This window comes from Boeremia exigua, assembly GCF_020726555.1.
Source record: "Boeremia exigua strain MPI-SDFR-AT-0100 chromosome Unknown C7974scaffold_3, whole genome shotgun sequence".
Classification (NCBI taxonomy): Eukaryota; Fungi; Ascomycota; class Dothideomycetes; order Pleosporales; family Didymellaceae; genus Boeremia; species Boeremia exigua.
In genome coordinates this window covers 659763-675131 of record NW_025763520.1, presented here as the reverse complement: position 1 = coordinate 675131, position 15369 = coordinate 659763, and the positions used below count along the sequence as shown (strand labels likewise).

General features: G+C 53.1%; 8 protein-coding genes across 8 annotated transcripts; 4 read left to right on the top strand and 4 right to left on the bottom strand.

Annotated features, from left to right (window-relative positions):
• Nucleotides 1–1173: 1173 nt before the first annotated feature.
• Nucleotides 1174–2418, bottom strand: C7974DRAFT_123824 (WD40-repeat-containing domain protein). The gene has a single exon (XM_046135211.1). It carries the CDS (start codon nucleotides 2268–2270, stop codon nucleotides 1269–1271), a length of 1002 nt encoding a protein of 333 aa, XP_045999967.1. The 5' UTR covers nucleotides 2271–2418; the 3' UTR covers nucleotides 1174–1268.
• Nucleotides 2419–2552: 134 nt separating this feature from the next.
• Nucleotides 2553–3356, top strand: C7974DRAFT_305188 (regulator of volume decrease after cellular swelling-domain-containing protein; the record flags this gene model as incomplete). The annotated part of the gene is made up of 2 exons (XM_046138018.1): nucleotides 2553–2797; nucleotides 2849–3356. 2 exons carry the CDS (start codon nucleotides 2553–2555, stop codon nucleotides 3354–3356), a joined length of 753 nt encoding a protein of 250 aa, XP_045999966.1.
• Nucleotides 3357–3679: 323 nt separating this feature from the next.
• On the bottom strand, nucleotides 3680–4412 carry C7974DRAFT_305938 (mitochondrial succinate dehydrogenase cytochrome b560 subunit C; the record flags this gene model as incomplete). The annotated part of the gene is made up of 2 exons (XM_046138050.1): nucleotides 3680–4121; nucleotides 4321–4412. The coding sequence occupies 2 exons, from the start codon at nucleotides 4410–4412 to the stop codon at nucleotides 3680–3682; spliced, it is 534 nt and encodes a 177-aa protein (XP_045999965.1).
• Nucleotides 4413–5124: 712 nt separating this feature from the next.
• C7974DRAFT_123779 (WD40-repeat-containing domain protein) lies at nucleotides 5125–6617 on the top strand. Its single transcript, XM_046135210.1, has 5 exons — nucleotides 5125–5562; nucleotides 5616–5721; nucleotides 5771–6181; nucleotides 6230–6365; nucleotides 6415–6617. Exons 1-5 carry the CDS (start codon nucleotides 5238–5240, stop codon nucleotides 6595–6597), a joined length of 1161 nt encoding a protein of 386 aa, XP_045999964.1. The 5' UTR covers nucleotides 5125–5237; the 3' UTR covers nucleotides 6598–6617.
• Nucleotides 6618–7053: 436 nt separating this feature from the next.
• On the top strand, nucleotides 7054–8055 carry C7974DRAFT_387578 (uncharacterized protein). Its single transcript, XM_046141184.1, has one exon. It carries the CDS (start codon nucleotides 7107–7109, stop codon nucleotides 7947–7949), a length of 843 nt encoding a protein of 280 aa, XP_045999963.1. The 5' UTR covers nucleotides 7054–7106; the 3' UTR covers nucleotides 7950–8055.
• A 621-nt stretch (nucleotides 8056–8676) lies between these two features.
• Nucleotides 8677–11363, top strand: C7974DRAFT_123765 (alpha-1,2-mannosidase-like protein). Its single transcript, XM_046135209.1, has 4 exons — nucleotides 8677–8895; nucleotides 8945–8977; nucleotides 9028–10122; nucleotides 10181–11363. The coding sequence occupies exons 1-4, from the start codon at nucleotides 8763–8765 to the stop codon at nucleotides 11329–11331; spliced, it is 2412 nt and encodes an 803-aa protein (XP_045999962.1). The 5' UTR covers nucleotides 8677–8762; the 3' UTR covers nucleotides 11332–11363.
• Nucleotides 11363–13247, bottom strand: C7974DRAFT_123761 (major facilitator superfamily domain-containing protein). Its single transcript, XM_046135208.1, has 3 exons — nucleotides 12912–13247; nucleotides 11615–12865; nucleotides 11363–11566 (listed from the first exon to the last, which is right to left on the bottom strand). The coding sequence occupies exons 1-3, from the start codon at nucleotides 13097–13099 to the stop codon at nucleotides 11395–11397; spliced, it is 1611 nt and encodes a 536-aa protein (XP_045999961.1). The 5' UTR covers nucleotides 13100–13247; the 3' UTR covers nucleotides 11363–11394.
• Nucleotides 13248–13724: 477 nt separating this feature from the next.
• Nucleotides 13725–15066, bottom strand: C7974DRAFT_387575 (uncharacterized protein). Its single transcript, XM_046141183.1, has 3 exons — nucleotides 14584–15066; nucleotides 14446–14532; nucleotides 13725–14390 (listed from the first exon to the last, which is right to left on the bottom strand). The coding sequence occupies exons 1-3, from the start codon at nucleotides 14869–14871 to the stop codon at nucleotides 13911–13913; spliced, it is 855 nt and encodes a 284-aa protein (XP_045999960.1). The 5' UTR covers nucleotides 14872–15066; the 3' UTR covers nucleotides 13725–13910.
• Between the last annotated feature and the right edge of the window lie 303 nt (nucleotides 15067–15369).

The window sequence follows — 15369 nt, the reverse complement described above, 5'->3', positions numbered from 1 at the left end:
AGACACAAATGCCCGTACGGCTGTAACCAATCTTGAGACATGGCCACCCGATGTAGTGCTTGGTCGGACCTTTTGACCAAATAGTGGTATCGAATAGTGAGAAAGAGTAAAGATACTTCTTAAGCATCGGGCGGGCGCATATAACCTTGTTCATCAGCGGCTGCGCAAGGCTACATGGAGCATACCAACATACGGAAGTTGCATTTGGTGCTGTGATGAAGTGGTGTAAGTCATATTATTACTTGACGTCGCAGGCTGCGAATGAGGTAAGAGCGCTCTAGACCCTCTTGAATTGTACCGAGATGACGGTCTTCACAGACAGTCAGCAAGGCTGAAGTACACGTGCAGTAGCTTATCGGTGCGGACAAGGCGATGCTGACCCACCGTTCAATGTACGGTCAGATGCCAAGACGCAAATTACAGCCTTACAACGATGCAAAGTTGCGCCCGTCATAGCTCAACACGAGACGGCTTGCAGATGCATCAAATGTGGACAATGCATCGTGGCATTTAGAGGCTGTCGCTTCGAACAATACGCCCGTCACCGCTCTCTGGCTGAGTGTGATCGGTACTGCACATGATACAGCGTGTACAAAACCTAGCCTTGTTACCGCGGGCACCGCTTGGTGTTGATGTATATTTCTGCATAGACCCGACCTAGGCCACACTCCTTGCGTTGCGGATGGTCCCTTTTGTACCCCCTCCTAACGTCATACATTGCTCAGAACCTCGACCTTGGAATCTCAACGTCGAGATTTTCATTATCTGACCGACTCAACTGGCCCAGTCTCCGGAATCCATCTCTTTGAGCCTTCGGACAATCACCTGCAATGCCAGCCACGCAAGGTCAGTCATCGAGTCGCCCTTGGCACGGGCCAACAAACACCAACAACCTTACAGCCATCATTGTTGGCGTTGGGATTGCGCTACTTGCCATCATCGCCATGGCCCTGTTCCTCTGGGATCGAAGACGGAAGATGGGTGTGAAGAAAGGACATCGATCGAATTCCGACTCGGCACAATCTCCATCAAGACTTTCTTCGCAAGAGAAAGACAGCCAATTGGAGATGGGAATCATACATGAACCATTGCCGGTGTATCAAAGGGAGCTGACCACGCACGAAAGGCGGACATAACCGATGGAGCTGGAAGATACCTCAGCAACTCGGGTGGAGCTGATGGGATGTGTCGACGCGTTCCCGAGGATCAGTGCCAGTATTCGAAAATCGTGGTTGTCGCGGGGGTCTATCAGATATCTGACGAAATCATCACACTCCCCAAACAATGACATTGCCGTCTCCTCCACCACTGACCCATTCTCTCCTCGTCTTGCAAAAAGCTACAGCCGAAACAACCTCCTTTTTGCTAGCTGGCTGTACCATCGCTCTTTTGCCATGCACCTCGCGCATCTCAGAGTGTTTGAAACGGTGCATGCATTCTTCTCCCATAATGTCCCATGCAAAGACCATGCCGTCGTCGCTGCCACTCAGCACAACGCTGTCATTCAGCCCTAGCGTGCTTCTGACCCTCAGATCTTTGTTCACAAATGCTTCGTCTTTGTACGCCTTAAGCATTTCTCCGTTCCCTCGATCCATCAATCTAATGGTCGAGTCCAGCGAGCTGACCAGCATCTCCGTGCCTTTCTTCGAGACGTCCAGACTCGTGCATGGAAAACCAATCACATCAGCCTGACACATGCCAGTTCTGAGATCGTAGCTTCTGACCCTGCCATCAACACTCGCAGCCAGGATTTCTGCATCGTGAACGGCCACATCAGTGATGCTGTCTTTGGCGTCACCGAGTGTCATGATGGGCTTGTATGCGTTAGATTTCAAGTCCCAGATTCTGACCGTGCCGTCGAAGCTTCCTGTCGCAATGATGCTGTCCTTCTCTCCGCCGAAAACACCGCGGTTGACGCGTCCGGCATGGCCTGTGAAGCGCCTTATCGTCTGCGCAGTCTGTACGTCCCACACAAAGACTGTCTTGTCACCGCCAGTCGAGACGAACTTGTCATTGTCTGTGTTGACATCGATGGAGAGGACCTCGTAGCCGTGTGCGCTGTACTTGTTCACGAGACCAGACGGGTACGCGTTCGATGCGGTAGGGGCGACGGAGGTTATAGGAGCTTTCTGAGGGTTGAAGAGTCGAATCGTACGGTCAGAAGAGCCAGTCAGAATGTACGACTGTGAGCCAGAAGAGTATGCGACTGCGTGAACGATGCCATTGTGGCCGGTGAGTTTGGCAATGGGCTTGGTTGGGAATGCGGACATTTTGGCGGCTTTCGCACAATTTGAAGGTTTTCAAGGCATCGTGCGCTTCCCGAAGCTGCCCTCAGCGCATGTCCGAGTGAATCCGAGTGAGCGCGCGTGAAGTGAAGGAGGAAGGCGCCCCACTCGATGATCGAGTGTGGAGCTATGACGCTCGGCCACTTTTTCGAAGGCAGCTACCTCGACGTGACATCCCCGGTAGTTACACCACCAAGCACCAAAGACATACTACTGAGTACAAATTCGTTGTCGCAGAGCTCAGACAATTCTACATCATCCTTCAAAATGTCTATTCGACACCTCGAGACCGCGCCCCAGGCCTCTGACTTCACCCCGCTTCAAGAGCACCAGGAGCAGACACCAGCTACTTTCTTTGGCGCAAAGCCAGTCACATACGCCAGCTACTCTGGTGTCACACTCTCAGCGCCATCATCACAACTGCAACAAGATCCTGTATTCGCCAAGTTCAGCACTACAACAGACGGAGACGAGACCCTGATCAAGGATGTAGACATTTGGGTGACTTCAGAGTAGGCTATACACAATCGCAAGACAACAACACACGCGCTAATACACGACAGATCTCTCATTTTCTTCCAGACTGCTCCTACACCTACCGGCGCCGCGATCACCTACCCCACCGTTGCCCTGCACGCTACCATGAAGTGGAGGTCCACAATCGAAGCCCTCTACATGAGCCTCTCTCTGAACGACGCCGATACTGTCAATGACGAAGAAGATATCCAGAGTCTTGAGCTCACCGTACTGCCACCAAACTACGCCACCGCTCCAGATGGCGCGTGCATCAAGGACATCTTCAGCGCGATGAACACATGCGCGGATCTCCACCCAGATCCCAACGATGACGACGAGGGTGACAACATTGAGGACGATCTGAGCGCGCCTGGAGCTAGTGGGTGGATCACGGCGGAGAACATGGATCAGTATGTTGACGAGGATGGGAACTTCAACGGGATGGTACTCGGAGAGGAGCTTGGACCCGGTGCAGGGACGGTGAGACAGAGGGATGATACTGAAGCGCCGAATGGGGTCAATGGAGATGAGGTCAAGTGGAGCAGGACTGGGTAGTCATCTGCAGGGTAAGGTCGGTTGGATTCCAGGCTGGATGGACCTGGGACGTAAGAACAGCATTGCTCTACAAAACATGCTGCAGTGAGCACCAAAAAGCATTTAGATGCCATGCACATCCATTGAATCGAACAATTCGTATTGGAAAACACGTAGAATGTACAAGTTGTGCTTCCACCCCAAACAAACTCATCTGGTCCCTCACACCTGCTCCCATCAACTGCTTGAACACTTCCGCGACCCCACTGTCGCGCCTCGAATGTGCTTCTCTTTCTGTCTTTCTCCTCCGGACACCTCACTGCTCACCAGCCACTCGCACACATCTACTGGAAGAAGATGTAGTACAGCGACGTAATAGCCGTGAGACCAACAACCGACCAGCCAGTCCTGATAACCTGCTGGTTGGTGAACCCAACACCGATATCCCAGAGCAAATGCCTCACACCGTTGAACGAGTGGAAGAACATGGGGAACGCGAAGAAGCTCTTCAGCGCGATCTTAGCGGCCACGGGCCACGCCGCGACCGCCGCAACCATCGACGCCGTCTCGAGGTGCCATCCCGTGTAGGGCGCGGCGAGGTACGCGAGTCCGAACAAGTACAGCGAGCCGGATAGCGTGATGCCGGTAATGCGGTTGAACGACGACGCGATCCAGGTGATTTGCGGGCGGTAGATGGACAGATGCGGGGCGACGGGGCGGTTGAGGCGCTGCTTGCGCAGGATCTCGGCGGCGAGTTCCTGCGAGCCGGATTCTGTGGCGGCAAGTCTATACGGGGTGTCAGCGTGGGGTCGGGTGGGTGTGTTGTCGAGGACGTCGCTGTGCTACTGGCGGGGCGATCGCTAGATGGGCGTGGTGGAACGTCGTTATAGTAATCGCTGAGGGCTTCCTGCAGCATTTCCGCCTCGCAATACAGCTATGTTGGATGTGTACGGGCAGGTATGGTGGCGGACTGCTAGAGACGTACCTCTTCTGGATGGTGCGGCCGGCCGGCTGGATCCTGAAGCTGGGGGCAGCTGCGCGGCGCAGGCCAAGCTGGAACACTCGCTGAGAAGCCATGGTCGTCTATGCGCAATTGACCTCGTCGTCGTCGATTAGTCGGAGGGTAGATGTCTTGGTCCTTCACGTATCGATGTCGTCGTTCGTTCCTTCCTCCGACTCCCGAGGTCGTAGCCGCCACCAATCAGCGACCTCCGCTTACTCAACCCACAAAACCGGCCGTGCACGGTTGGCAGACGACCCGTAAAATCTTCGCACGCGTCGTGCTGGCCTTCTCTTCTTCACGAACCTCGTTATCGCCAACGCCGAGCGCAAGCGCTGAAGGCGTTGGAGTGACTTCCCATTTGTCTGCTGCCGTTATGGTAGTGGACTGGGATTGGAGGGATCGGAGAGAGACGCCCGTCGTTAATCACTCGTACTGTTTGAATAATAACTTAACGAGCTTCATATCAAGGCAACATACTATATAATCATCAAGGACTCTACTCTGTAGAAAGGCCTTCAATCGAGCGCGCGTGCATATTGTTCCTATGGAGCAGTAGCCGATGGCTGGTCTTGTGAACTTGCATCTGTTCGTTCTGCTGTACCAGTTGTGCCCTCGAACGGCAGGACGCGATATCACATGCGACGTCAGCTGTATTGCAACTGGCCAGCACATTACATGTTGCGATCACAGCTACTACATAGGCCTTGCGCGAAGAAATAAGCCTGCTATGGGACGCGGCAAAGATGAGTTGGAATCAGGGACGCGTTTCTCGCCCGCACAATTTTTTTCTCACCTTCATCGACTCGCGGCTTTCGAGGTGCCTTAAGAGCGCTAGCATTTCCGCGTTCCCAGAGACTCTGAGATAACCTCCTCGTTGAATTTTCAAATCAACCGCTACAATGGCGACGCAGACTTCAAACTCTGACGTTGGGCTACCGCCGAACTCGTACATCTACAGAATCATCTCCACCGCAGCGCGGCAAGACCCGCTCACCTACTCCAAGACTGACCAACTCGCTATAATCTCCTCGGATGACTCTCTGCGCTTTTTGGATCCCGCTTCCCTCAACGTGAATGGTGTTGTCAAGAATGCCAACAATAGCATCACCTGTCTTGAGAGAGCCAATGACGCTCCAAGCAACATCGTCGCAACAGCAGGACGAGATGGCTTGATCAGATACTGGGACCAAAGAAGCAGACAGAAAGTCTTGGAGATCCAGAGTCGTACGTTGATAGTCAAACGATGCTTTCTCAACAAAGGTTAACCACGTGTGCAGCGAATAAACTCATTTCGTCACTTGTCTGCAACGCACAAACCAACTTTGTGGCTGCTGGTATCGAAAATCCAGAGGACGGATCTCACGAGACACCTGTATACGTCTGGTATGGTAGTATAATACCACAGAGAAAGCATACATCCTAACCCAACCAGGGACCAGCGCAACACATCAGCGCCTCTACGCTCCTTCATAGATTCGCATACAGACACAGTCACATCTCTACAACTGCATCCGACACTGCCCACCCTTCTCCTCTCATCTAGCACAGACGGCCTTATCAACATCTTCGACACCTCCCAAGCCGACGAAGACGATGCCCTGTTCCAAGTCATCAACCACGGCTCCGCAATCGCTCACGCCGGCTTTATGTACCCTAGCACCGACATCTACGCCCTAGGTACCGACGAAACAATGAGTTTCTACGCGCTGCAGAGCCAGAAAGAAGAGGAGGAAGAGCCCGCTCCGAAGTCGTTCGGCGACGTTCGGGAGCCATTGAGCTGCGAGTATCTGGCGAAGATGCACTGGGTGGGCAGCCAACCGTTTGTTGCTGGCGGAAAGCACAGGTGCGTGCAGTTGAAATAAGATAGACTACATGTGCTGACCGGACACAGCGAAACTCGGCTCAACCTTGTGCCTGTGCGCAAAGGCGCGGATGTATTGCAGTACGACTACGATCTCGCCAAGAGCGTGACTCTACAGGGCGCTCATGGCGAGGAGATCGTGAGGGATTTGTTCACCGACACACACGTAAGAATTCACAGCATGCTATTCGCTCGCTGAAACTGACATTCCGTAGACACAGACGACGTACACAGTCGGCGAAGACGGCCACGTGCGCGCCTGGAAGACTGAGGTATCTGCGCACGACACCATGGATGTTGACGAAGAGGCGGACAGGAAAAAGGAGAAGAAAGAGAGGAAGGAGAAGCGGAAGGAGAGGAAGGAAAAGAAGGACAAGAAGAGGTATGAACCGTATTAGATGCCTGGTTGTATAAGTCAGGGGCGACGAACTGCATAGCCTATTTGAAGTATGGTTGGCTTTCCGTGAAAGAGTAAATTGGATTGGAGATATACGCGACTTTGATCCATTCGCAAGGTGACATGTACTGCATCAATCCATGTGCGGGTTTTGTGCCTGGAACCCTGGAGGTGTAAGTATATATATAGCGTGCAAAAAGTGGTAACTTGTCCCGTCTTGCAATACCCAAAAAGGTCCTTTTAGAGTGGGTAGAGCCTAGCTTCATGGCAGACAGGTGATGCCGGGCCAGTTGCGAAGTCGGCTTTTCTCATGTACATACCTCCGGTACCTACCAGGCTACCATATTGCTCGGCTTGGCAACGGGCAATAACGGACAGATCGCGGACCACGCAATGAGAAAAATCCGTTATGCTAGCATATATAGAATAGAGGGAGTTAGCTAAAAGTCAGGCCTGTTGTTTACTCTAGATCTTCACAGGCAACCTCTTTTGAGCAATTACACCACTAACATGGCCACTCCGAACATGAACTCTGTCCCACCGACAGTGGTACCTCACGTCAACCGCCTCCTTGGTGCTCATGTTCTCGTATTCGGCGGCTCGTCTGGGATTGGATTTGCGGTAGCCAGTATGGCGCTGTCATATGGAGCCACAGTTGTTATCTCTGGCTCACAACAGGCCAAAGTTGACAGCAAAGTACAACTCCTACGATCTCTGTATTCCCCGACATCCCCGGAAAAGGTCTCGGGCCATGCGATCGATCTCATGGATTCCGAGAACCTCGAAGCGGGATTGCAGTCAATGCTCGAAACGGTGACACGGAAAGGCAGCAACAAGCTAGACCATATAGCGTTTACAGCAGGAGACCACCATTCGTTGCCCAAGCTCTCTGATATCACCCTAGAGGAGGCCATGCTTGGTTCCAAAGTCCGGCTTATTGCACCCTTGTTCATCGCCAAACTCGTCAGTACCGGGAGGTATATGCCTCTTTCGTCCGACTCTTCATTTACGCTCACGGGAGGAATCGGGACCACCAAACCGCTGCCTGGATGGCTCATGCCTACAGTATGGGGAGCGTCTGCAGAAGGATTGTCGCGTGGGCTTGCGGTAGACCTCGCACCGCTCCGTGTGAACATCGTCAAGCCCGGCGCAGTCAATACAGAAATGCTGCAAGGGTTGCTCGACACAATACCCACAGAGGCAAAAGAACACATGAAGAAAAACCTTAATCTACTGGGTACTTTTGGTCGACCGGAAGATATTGCTGAGTCGTATGGTTGGATCATGAAGGACCGATTTGTAACGGGGATCGAGGTACCTGTGGACGGTGGCCAGGTACTTTTGAGCAAGTAACGAGGAAATAGTGCTCGATGTTCTTGGTAGAATCTGCATGTTCCTGCAAATACGCTCAAAAGTGAAATGATCAGGTGAACCATACCCACGCTTGGCTATACAGAACAGAGAATACAAAACGTTCCCGAAGGAATGTTCTTGTTACCTCTTCACCTACCTCTTTGTTTGTTTGCCTCCAAATGCAGTCGTGCAACCCGATGGACCGTTTGTTCGTTCTGCAACTGGACGGATTAGGTCGCGGCAAGTGCTACCTGGTGACACCAGCCAGCAGCGAACTTCGAACACACGTGCACCACACCTACTCTACATATCAGTCTTGTTTAGTGTAGGTTGTTGATCACCTATTCCCTGTTCACCACACACTGTCTTAGACAAGACCGGATTCCTTTCCACAATAATTTCCAGCCCGTCTAAGATCTACTAACGTCTGTATAGACTGGGCTACTTGCAGTATTGAATGACTGACATGGTGTCGTCCAACACCAATCTAGTCAACGTTGTGGTGCTTTCGATCGATGCTCCTTGCACAGCACAACGCCCCCGCATCTCACAGATCTGCAGCTAGCTATGTACCCCGCGCCACTCCGCAACATGGTTGCATCACTTCCTCACAAGCAGCATAACACCCTTGAACGGGTTGCCAATACAGTTTTGATAGTATTGAAGATGCAGGTGTGCAAAAAGAAGCATGACAGGGAGAAAGTTACATCGTGTCATGCCAAGGAAGGAGGAATGTTGAGCAATATATACACAAGAGTCGCCTGCACACAGTGCATACACGGTTCATTGTCTCAGGGTCTGATTTGTTGAAAAATGCGATCTTCAATCCGAGTGACGGTTGTTGTGGGCTCTCTGGCCACCATTGCTAACGCGCAAGGTCAACCGGATGGTTACGGCAAAGTGCCATACGATTATGTCAATCCGCTCATCGGAACTATAAACGGAGGTCAGTAGAAGAGCCTAGCAACTTGAGGCTCATTACTGATAACTCCAAGGTCATGTCTTTCCCGGTGCCACACTTCCGTTTGGTAAGCTCTGCAACGCCCCTGTGACATTCAACCTACTGATGAAAGTGCAGGAATGGCCAAAGCCGGGGCTGATGTGCTTGGCGGTGAGAATCAAGGAGGATATGCGTCAAATGACTCCCCTATATATGGTTTCTCACACATGCACGACAGCGGAACCGGTGGTTCTGCATCACTCGGCAACTTCCCCATCTTTCCGCAGTCTGGATGCCCCAACGATGATATCAATGCTTGCAAGTATGCTACATGGGAGCGCGCGACAGTTCGGCAGCAAGAAAGCGTGAACGCACGTCCAGGGTATTTCGACATCACCTTGGACTCTGGCATAAGAACTGAGATGACAGTCACGAATCACACAGCTTTGTACAGATTCACATTCCCGGAGACACCTGCAACAGCAAATACTACACTGAATCCACACATACTAGTCGAGCTCAGTGATCTTCCAAAGACTAGAAGTGAGGCCAATATAACTGTCGATCCCAGCACTGGACGTATCACCGGCGGCGGAAGGTTCTCACCCTCTTTTGGGAGTGGGACCTATAAATCATACTTCTGTCTTGATTTTGATGGCGCAACAGTCAAAAGTGCAGGCGTATGGTCAAACTCACGTGCTTCCACAGAAGACCGAATCCTCACTATTAAGCCCGGAGATGAGCGTCAGACACCGAGTAGCACACCTGGAGGCGGCTGGGTTCAATTCGAGAGACCAGGGGTAAACAACCAGATGCTAGCCAGAGTTGGCATGAGCTTCATCAGCGAAGCCCAAGCCTGTGCCAACGCTGAGAGGGAGGTTGCAACAAACAGCTTTGATGGCTATCTGGCTGCTGCTGAGACCGCCTGGAAAGATAAGCTCTCTGTGATTGCTCTGAAAGATGGTGGTGTATCTAAAGTCCTACTCAAAGCCTTCTGGAGTGGAGTCTATCGCACCTTAATTTCGCCGCAGGATTACACGGACGAGAATCCATACTGGAATGATGGCGAGCCATACTATGATTCCTACTACTGCATTTGGGACTCTTTCAGGAGCATACACCCCCTCATCACTATCCTCGATCCGCACAGTCAGACGTTGATGGTCAGGAGTTTGCTGAGTATCTACAAAAACACGGGCTACCTTCCTGACTGCAGGATGAGCCTTTGCAAGGGTAGCTCTCACTATTCAGATTCTTATTGGTATGCTAACCCACCCAGGCTCAACACAAGGCGGCTCCAACGCCGACATCGTCATCGTAGACGCATATCTGAAGAACATCACAGCCGGGATCGACTGGGCAGTTGCCTATGAAGCCATAGTCAAGGATGCCGAGGTCGAGCCTGCAGACTGGAATGTTGAAGGTCGTGGCGGCCTCGCCTCGTGGAAGAGTCTAGGCTACATTCCCACTGAAAACCTCGACACCGACGGAAATGGTCTTGAAACCCGCTCGATCTCGCGCACAGTCGAGTACGCGTACAACGACTTCGCCATCAGCACGCTTGCACGCGCGCTTGGCCATGAAGAAGATGCTGCTAAGTACCTCTCCCGCAGCGGGAACTGGGCAAACATGTTCAACCCAGATCAGCGCAGTGCTTGGAAAGGCGTTGATACGGGGTTCCAGGGCTTTCTCCAGCCGCGCTACATGAATGGCACGTTTGGATTCCAGGACCCTATTTACTGCTCCCCGCTCCTCAAACCCACGGGCTGCTACCTCAATCCCTCCGGTGGAGAGACATACGAAGGACCCGTTTGGCTATACACTTTCTTCGTGCCTGGCGACATGGCGACCCTAATCGCCACACTTGGCGGCACCGACACTTTCATCAGGCGCCTAGACTGGCTGCATGAGAGCGGGGTGCTATACCTCGGCAACGAGCCCTCATTCCTCAACCTATTCCTCTACCACTACGCCGGCAAGCCAGGCAAGAGCGCAGAGCGCGCACACCAGTACATCCCCAGCCAATTCAACGACACCATCTCCGGCATCCCGGGAAACGACGACTCAGGCGCCATGGGCTCGTTCCAGGCCCTGGTCATAATGGGTCTGTATCCAAACGCGGGGCAGGATGTGTATTTCATCATCCCGCCGTTCTTCGAGGAGGTCAGTGTGAGAAACCAGCAGACGGGCAACACGGCCACGATTCGCAACGTCAACTTCGATACTGCGTATGCGAATATTCACATTCAGAGTGCGACGCTAAATGGGGTCCCGTATACGAGGAATTGGATCACGCACAGCTTCTTCCTTGAGGGGGGCGTGTTGGAGTTAACTCTGGGACCGCAGGAGAGTGAGTGGGGCACCAGGCCGGAGGATGTGCCGCCTAGCCTGGGGCCGTTTGGGAGTGCAATGAAGAGAGGTGATGCAGAGACAACGTGGTAAAGGCCGAGGTGTGGATGGATACGGACGTTGAATTGGTCATACGTGGGCTTGAAACTTGTGATGTTAATGCCCGCCACCGGTGCCAACGATGCGCCAATACTTATCGCTGCTTCTCTTGCGCAATGTCTTGCCGTACTTGCACATAATCAAGAACGTTGATACACACGCCAAACCAATGAATGCTGCCGATATGAAGCAGTTCTGATACCCCAGGTTCGTGATCCAAGGCGTGATTCTATGCGAGATTAGCCATGTCCTTGGTAGTAGAATATCGACAACCTACGCATAACTGACAGCAAACATCATAGTATCCCTGATGATAATCGTCGCCGCCATCGCATCTCCACAAACTGCCGGGTAACTATCAATCAAATAGTTGATACTCAACGTGAACCCCAAACACGTCGTGAACGCCAGACTGCCCATCGCAACCAGCAGCCCAAACCAATGGATCTGCTGCGCAGCCCCCACGCCCCACAGAATCGCCGCCGCGGGCACCATCACCGTGCAGATGATGAACGGATACAAGCGGAACTCAGCCTCGGACACGCCGCCGTTGCGCCGCGCCAGCTTGACCGTCAGATAGTCGCTGAAGCGCCCCGCGACCAGCATCCCGATGCCGCACCCGATCATGGGCGCAATGTAGCTCAGGCCCACGGCCTCGGCGTTCCAGAAGTAGGGCGTGTCGCTTAGCACGAGCGAGGCGGTGGCGTTGAGGATGTTGAACCAGATCAGGTAGGAGCCGGCTGAGAAGCCGGTGTAGAGGACTACGGGCCAGGTGAGGTAGAGAGTGATGCTGCGGAGATGGCTGAGCATGGTGCCGTTCTGGGAGGGGTTCCACAGGGAGAGTTTCTGGGCGAAGGTCTTGGTCTGGGTTGGGATTTGGAGCTCGTAGCTTGCGGTGGTTTGGACCGCAGATAGTGAGGTCTTCGGATTGTTGTCGTCGTCGTCGTCCTTGGGCAGCTGGAGATGCTGTGCATCTGGTACGATGACGGTGCCGGTGATGACGCGATCGTAGTTTGTCTCTTCTAGGAAAAAGAACAGGAAGATGAAGGTGGCTCCGGTGAATACAGCGGGCCAGTAGAACACCCATTCCCAGCCCTGTCTTTCGGATATAAATCCAGAGATGATTGGAGCGAAGTAGTTACTAGCCAGAGCACAAAAGGCGTAGATACTGAGTGCAGAGCCTCTCTGATGCGTAAAGTAGATATCAGCAATGGAAACTTCAGGCAGCGCATCGTACGGGCCGCCAAAGAAGCCAAGCAGGATACTGCGTGCGATCCATTCGCCGTTAGTCTTTACATATGGGCTCCAGAGGGTAATGCCCGTGACTCCGAGAATGGAAATGAGGTAGGCCAGCCGCTTCCCGTAGGTGAGAGCAAAGGGTTGCCAGAAGAGTTGGCTCCAGCCAATAAGCAGGAACATGAACCCAGTACCTTCGTTCAGGGTTGACACTGATATACCATTGGCTTCAGAAAGCGGGACGATTACGGAGTAGATGCTTGATTGTGCAATGCCGCACATCCATACGTATCTGTTCTTGTGTCAGCTCGTCCAGGAAACCAGCAAATGCAACATACAAATTAGGACATATCAACGCAAGCAACTTGCGACGCGGAGTCCAGTTGAGCGGATCATCAGCGTGTGCAGAAGGCGTCGGCTGCAGGACAATGTCTCCGTTACCCGCGTGGCGTGCCTCCACTGTATGGTCGACATCAACAAGCTGGATTGTGCCCGGAATCGCACCCTGTACGGCAAGAGAAGACATTGCTTAGAAGCTCAGTGCCTTGACGAAGGACCGATTCGCGAAGATGCGGACTTGATGCGCAGGACGCCCACTTAAGCTTTTACATTAAGATGCTCCGCGGGGTCTGCCCAGCGTCCTGGCAGTTCCTGGCAAGTGATGATCTCGGCGCGTTACACAGAAGCGGCAGGTTTATCCCGCCACGCGGTGCCGGACAGCCTTGCGGCGATCGATCCGGATTGCTGGCGGCATCTTGCTTGAGCTCAGATTGCCTATAGCTACAGAAGTGGCTTCGTGACTTGTCACCTGGGCGTTTGCCGATGATAGGACACGCCGTAAGCGCGCCGCTGCCGTGGGCGGCGATACTTACCCCGGACCCGTCTCCGCACATCGGCCGCCCCCGCTCGTGTGGCGGAAGACAACCACCACCGTGGGAACTCCTAGTATGTACATATAAGTTCATTTACAAATGCAAAGCAGCAAGACCTAGTAGCAGTGATTTATGAAAGACTGGCACCAGCAGTGATGCATATTCAGTGACCAACGTGATCTTTGGTTCTCAAGATAAGGAGTTGTGGAGAACAGACGGGGGTCTGTTCATCAACTAGCGTGCTGTAGTCATTTCATTGACGTCGACCTCGTCGATACCGCAACACACACGATAACACATTCTCGTTTTCACAGATGGAGCTTGTAATTCAGATCGATGTCGTTATAATTATTAAGGTCTATGCTACGCGTGTCGTTATATCTCCATATTTATAGGCTGATTCCCAAAGTAATGATCGTTCTCTTGTCGTTATCGTAATTCCTTTCCATCACACTCATTACACACTTAGTAAGTGAAGACCGGCGCGCTGACGTCGGGGTACTGTCCAGAGCCGAAGGGGTTGGAAGGAGTGGTAGTGACCTTCTGGCCGTTGATGTCAGAGACACCGAACCAGGCGAGCTCCTTGCCGTTGACAACGGTCATGACGGCGAAGGCAGGCGCAGGCTGCGCAGAGTAGCCCCAGGAGATGGTGTAGGGGGAGCCGGAGCAGGGCTGGTTGGACCACGACTCTGTGGCGGCGTCCTTGCCGGGCTGGCGGATGACGGTGCAGCGCTGGGACTTGCCGTCGGCCTCAATGATGAAGTTGTAGTCGCAGCCGGTGTTGCCCTCGCCGCAGTAGCGGCTCAGATCCTTGACGGCCCAGGTCTTGTCAGTCTTGACGGGGTTGGATCCAGGCGCGGGGGCTGCTGTGACCGCAGGATATGCTGCAGTGGTCGAAAAGTAAGAGTCGGGGCAAGATCCGGGATGGGCGGGGTTGCAACCTCCCTTCAAAACGTGTCAGAAAAAGTTATGCTACTTCAAGGCTTTTCGTAAAACTTACAGGAATGGATGTGGGTACAGGAGCGGCCACGCTTGTCGAGAAGTAAGAATCAGGGCAAGATCCGGGATGTGCTGGGTTGCAGCCTCCCTGTTAACAGTGTGAGCAACGTTCTCAGAAAGACTTGGATGTTCTACTTACGGGAATGGATGTGGGAGTTGGCGTAGGGGCCTCCTCCTCGCAAGACTCCTCAGCAGTGTAACTCGCAATGACAGTCGCGGTATACAATGGGGCAGAGGTGGGAGTCGCGCTGACAGTCGCGGTGTACAGGTTAGTTGTCGAGAAGTAAGAGTCGGGGCATGATCCGGGATGGGCGGGGTTGCATCCTCCAGGAATAGATGTAGGCTTTGGGTCGTCGCGTTTGTGGATAGGGCTGGCAGAGACCACGGAGGTCAGGGCGAGGGCGAGAGCGAGAGTCTTGGGGTACATCTTGAAGGCGATTGTCGTAGTAATCTACCGATTAGGTGATGAACCGAGTATTAGAGTAAGGCGTTGAAGTGCTGAGCGACTGTTGATGATTGATGCTTGATGATGCAGTCCATAGAGAGGCAACATTTCAGTCCTTATATGCTGCCACCGTCCACCACGTCAACTAGCCCAAGACTCCGCAAGTACGAACACCACCACCCCATTCATGACAAAAACCTCACAACACATGACGTCGAAGCTCGTGTTCCCATCCTACGAGCCCAAAGCGCGAGGCTGGCACTTGCACTAACGCTAGCACCCGTCGCCTACACCACGCTACCATCTAAATTTACACCTGGCCACTCACCTCGCCCTCGGAGCCTTATGCGCCTCGGCATCTGCGGCTCTCGCTACATGTCTACCTACCTAGTACATACCTAGCACACACGCACACACGAACACGAGGCTTGTCGCTTCCGCACTTGCCGTGTGGCGAGTCTTTTCCACGAAATCCGGGGC

Excerpts from the sequence above, each read along its gene's own strand:
- C7974DRAFT_123761 (XM_046135208.1), bottom strand. The coding sequence starts at position 13,099 with ATGTCTTCTCTTGCCGTACAGGGTGCGATTCCGGGCACAATCCAGCTT. Across the intron at positions 12,866-12,911 it reads GCGTTGATATGTCCTAATTT|ATACGTATGGATGTGCGGCA; the intron begins GTATGTTGCATT and ends ACACAAGAACAG. Across the intron at positions 11,567-11,614 it reads ATGTTTGCTGTCAGTTATGC|AATCACGCCTTGGATCACGA; the intron begins GTAGGTTGTCGA and ends AATCTCGCATAG.
- C7974DRAFT_123824 (XM_046135211.1), bottom strand. The coding sequence starts at position 2,270 with ATGTCCGCATTCCCAACCAAGCCCATTGCCAAACTCACCGGCCACAAT.
- C7974DRAFT_123765 (XM_046135209.1), top strand. The coding sequence starts at position 8,763 with ATGCGATCTTCAATCCGAGTGACGGTTGTTGTGGGCTCTCTGGCCACC. Across the intron at positions 8,896-8,944 it reads CATCGGAACTATAAACGGAG|GTCATGTCTTTCCCGGTGCC; the intron begins GTCAGTAGAAGA and ends GATAACTCCAAG. Across the intron at positions 8,978-9,027 it reads CGGTGCCACACTTCCGTTTG|GAATGGCCAAAGCCGGGGCT; the intron begins GTAAGCTCTGCA and ends ATGAAAGTGCAG.
- C7974DRAFT_387575 (XM_046141183.1), bottom strand. The coding sequence starts at position 14,871 with ATGTACCCCAAGACTCTCGCTCTCGCCCTCGCCCTGACCTCCGTGGTC. Across the intron at positions 14,533-14,583 it reads CAACTCCCACATCCATTCCC|GGAGGCTGCAACCCAGCACA; the intron begins GTAAGTAGAACA and ends CACTGTTAACAG. Across the intron at positions 14,391-14,445 it reads CTGTACCCACATCCATTCCT|GGAGGTTGCAACCCCGCCCA; the intron begins GTAAGTTTTACG and ends CACGTTTTGAAG.
- C7974DRAFT_123779 (XM_046135210.1), top strand. The coding sequence starts at position 5,238 with ATGGCGACGCAGACTTCAAACTCTGACGTTGGGCTACCGCCGAACTCG. Across the intron at positions 5,722-5,770 it reads GAGACACCTGTATACGTCTG|GGACCAGCGCAACACATCAG; the intron begins GTATGGTAGTAT and ends TAACCCAACCAG. Across the intron at positions 6,366-6,414 it reads ATTTGTTCACCGACACACAC|ACACAGACGACGTACACAGT; the intron begins GTAAGAATTCAC and ends GACATTCCGTAG.
- C7974DRAFT_387578 (XM_046141184.1), top strand. The coding sequence starts at position 7,107 with ATGGCCACTCCGAACATGAACTCTGTCCCACCGACAGTGGTACCTCAC.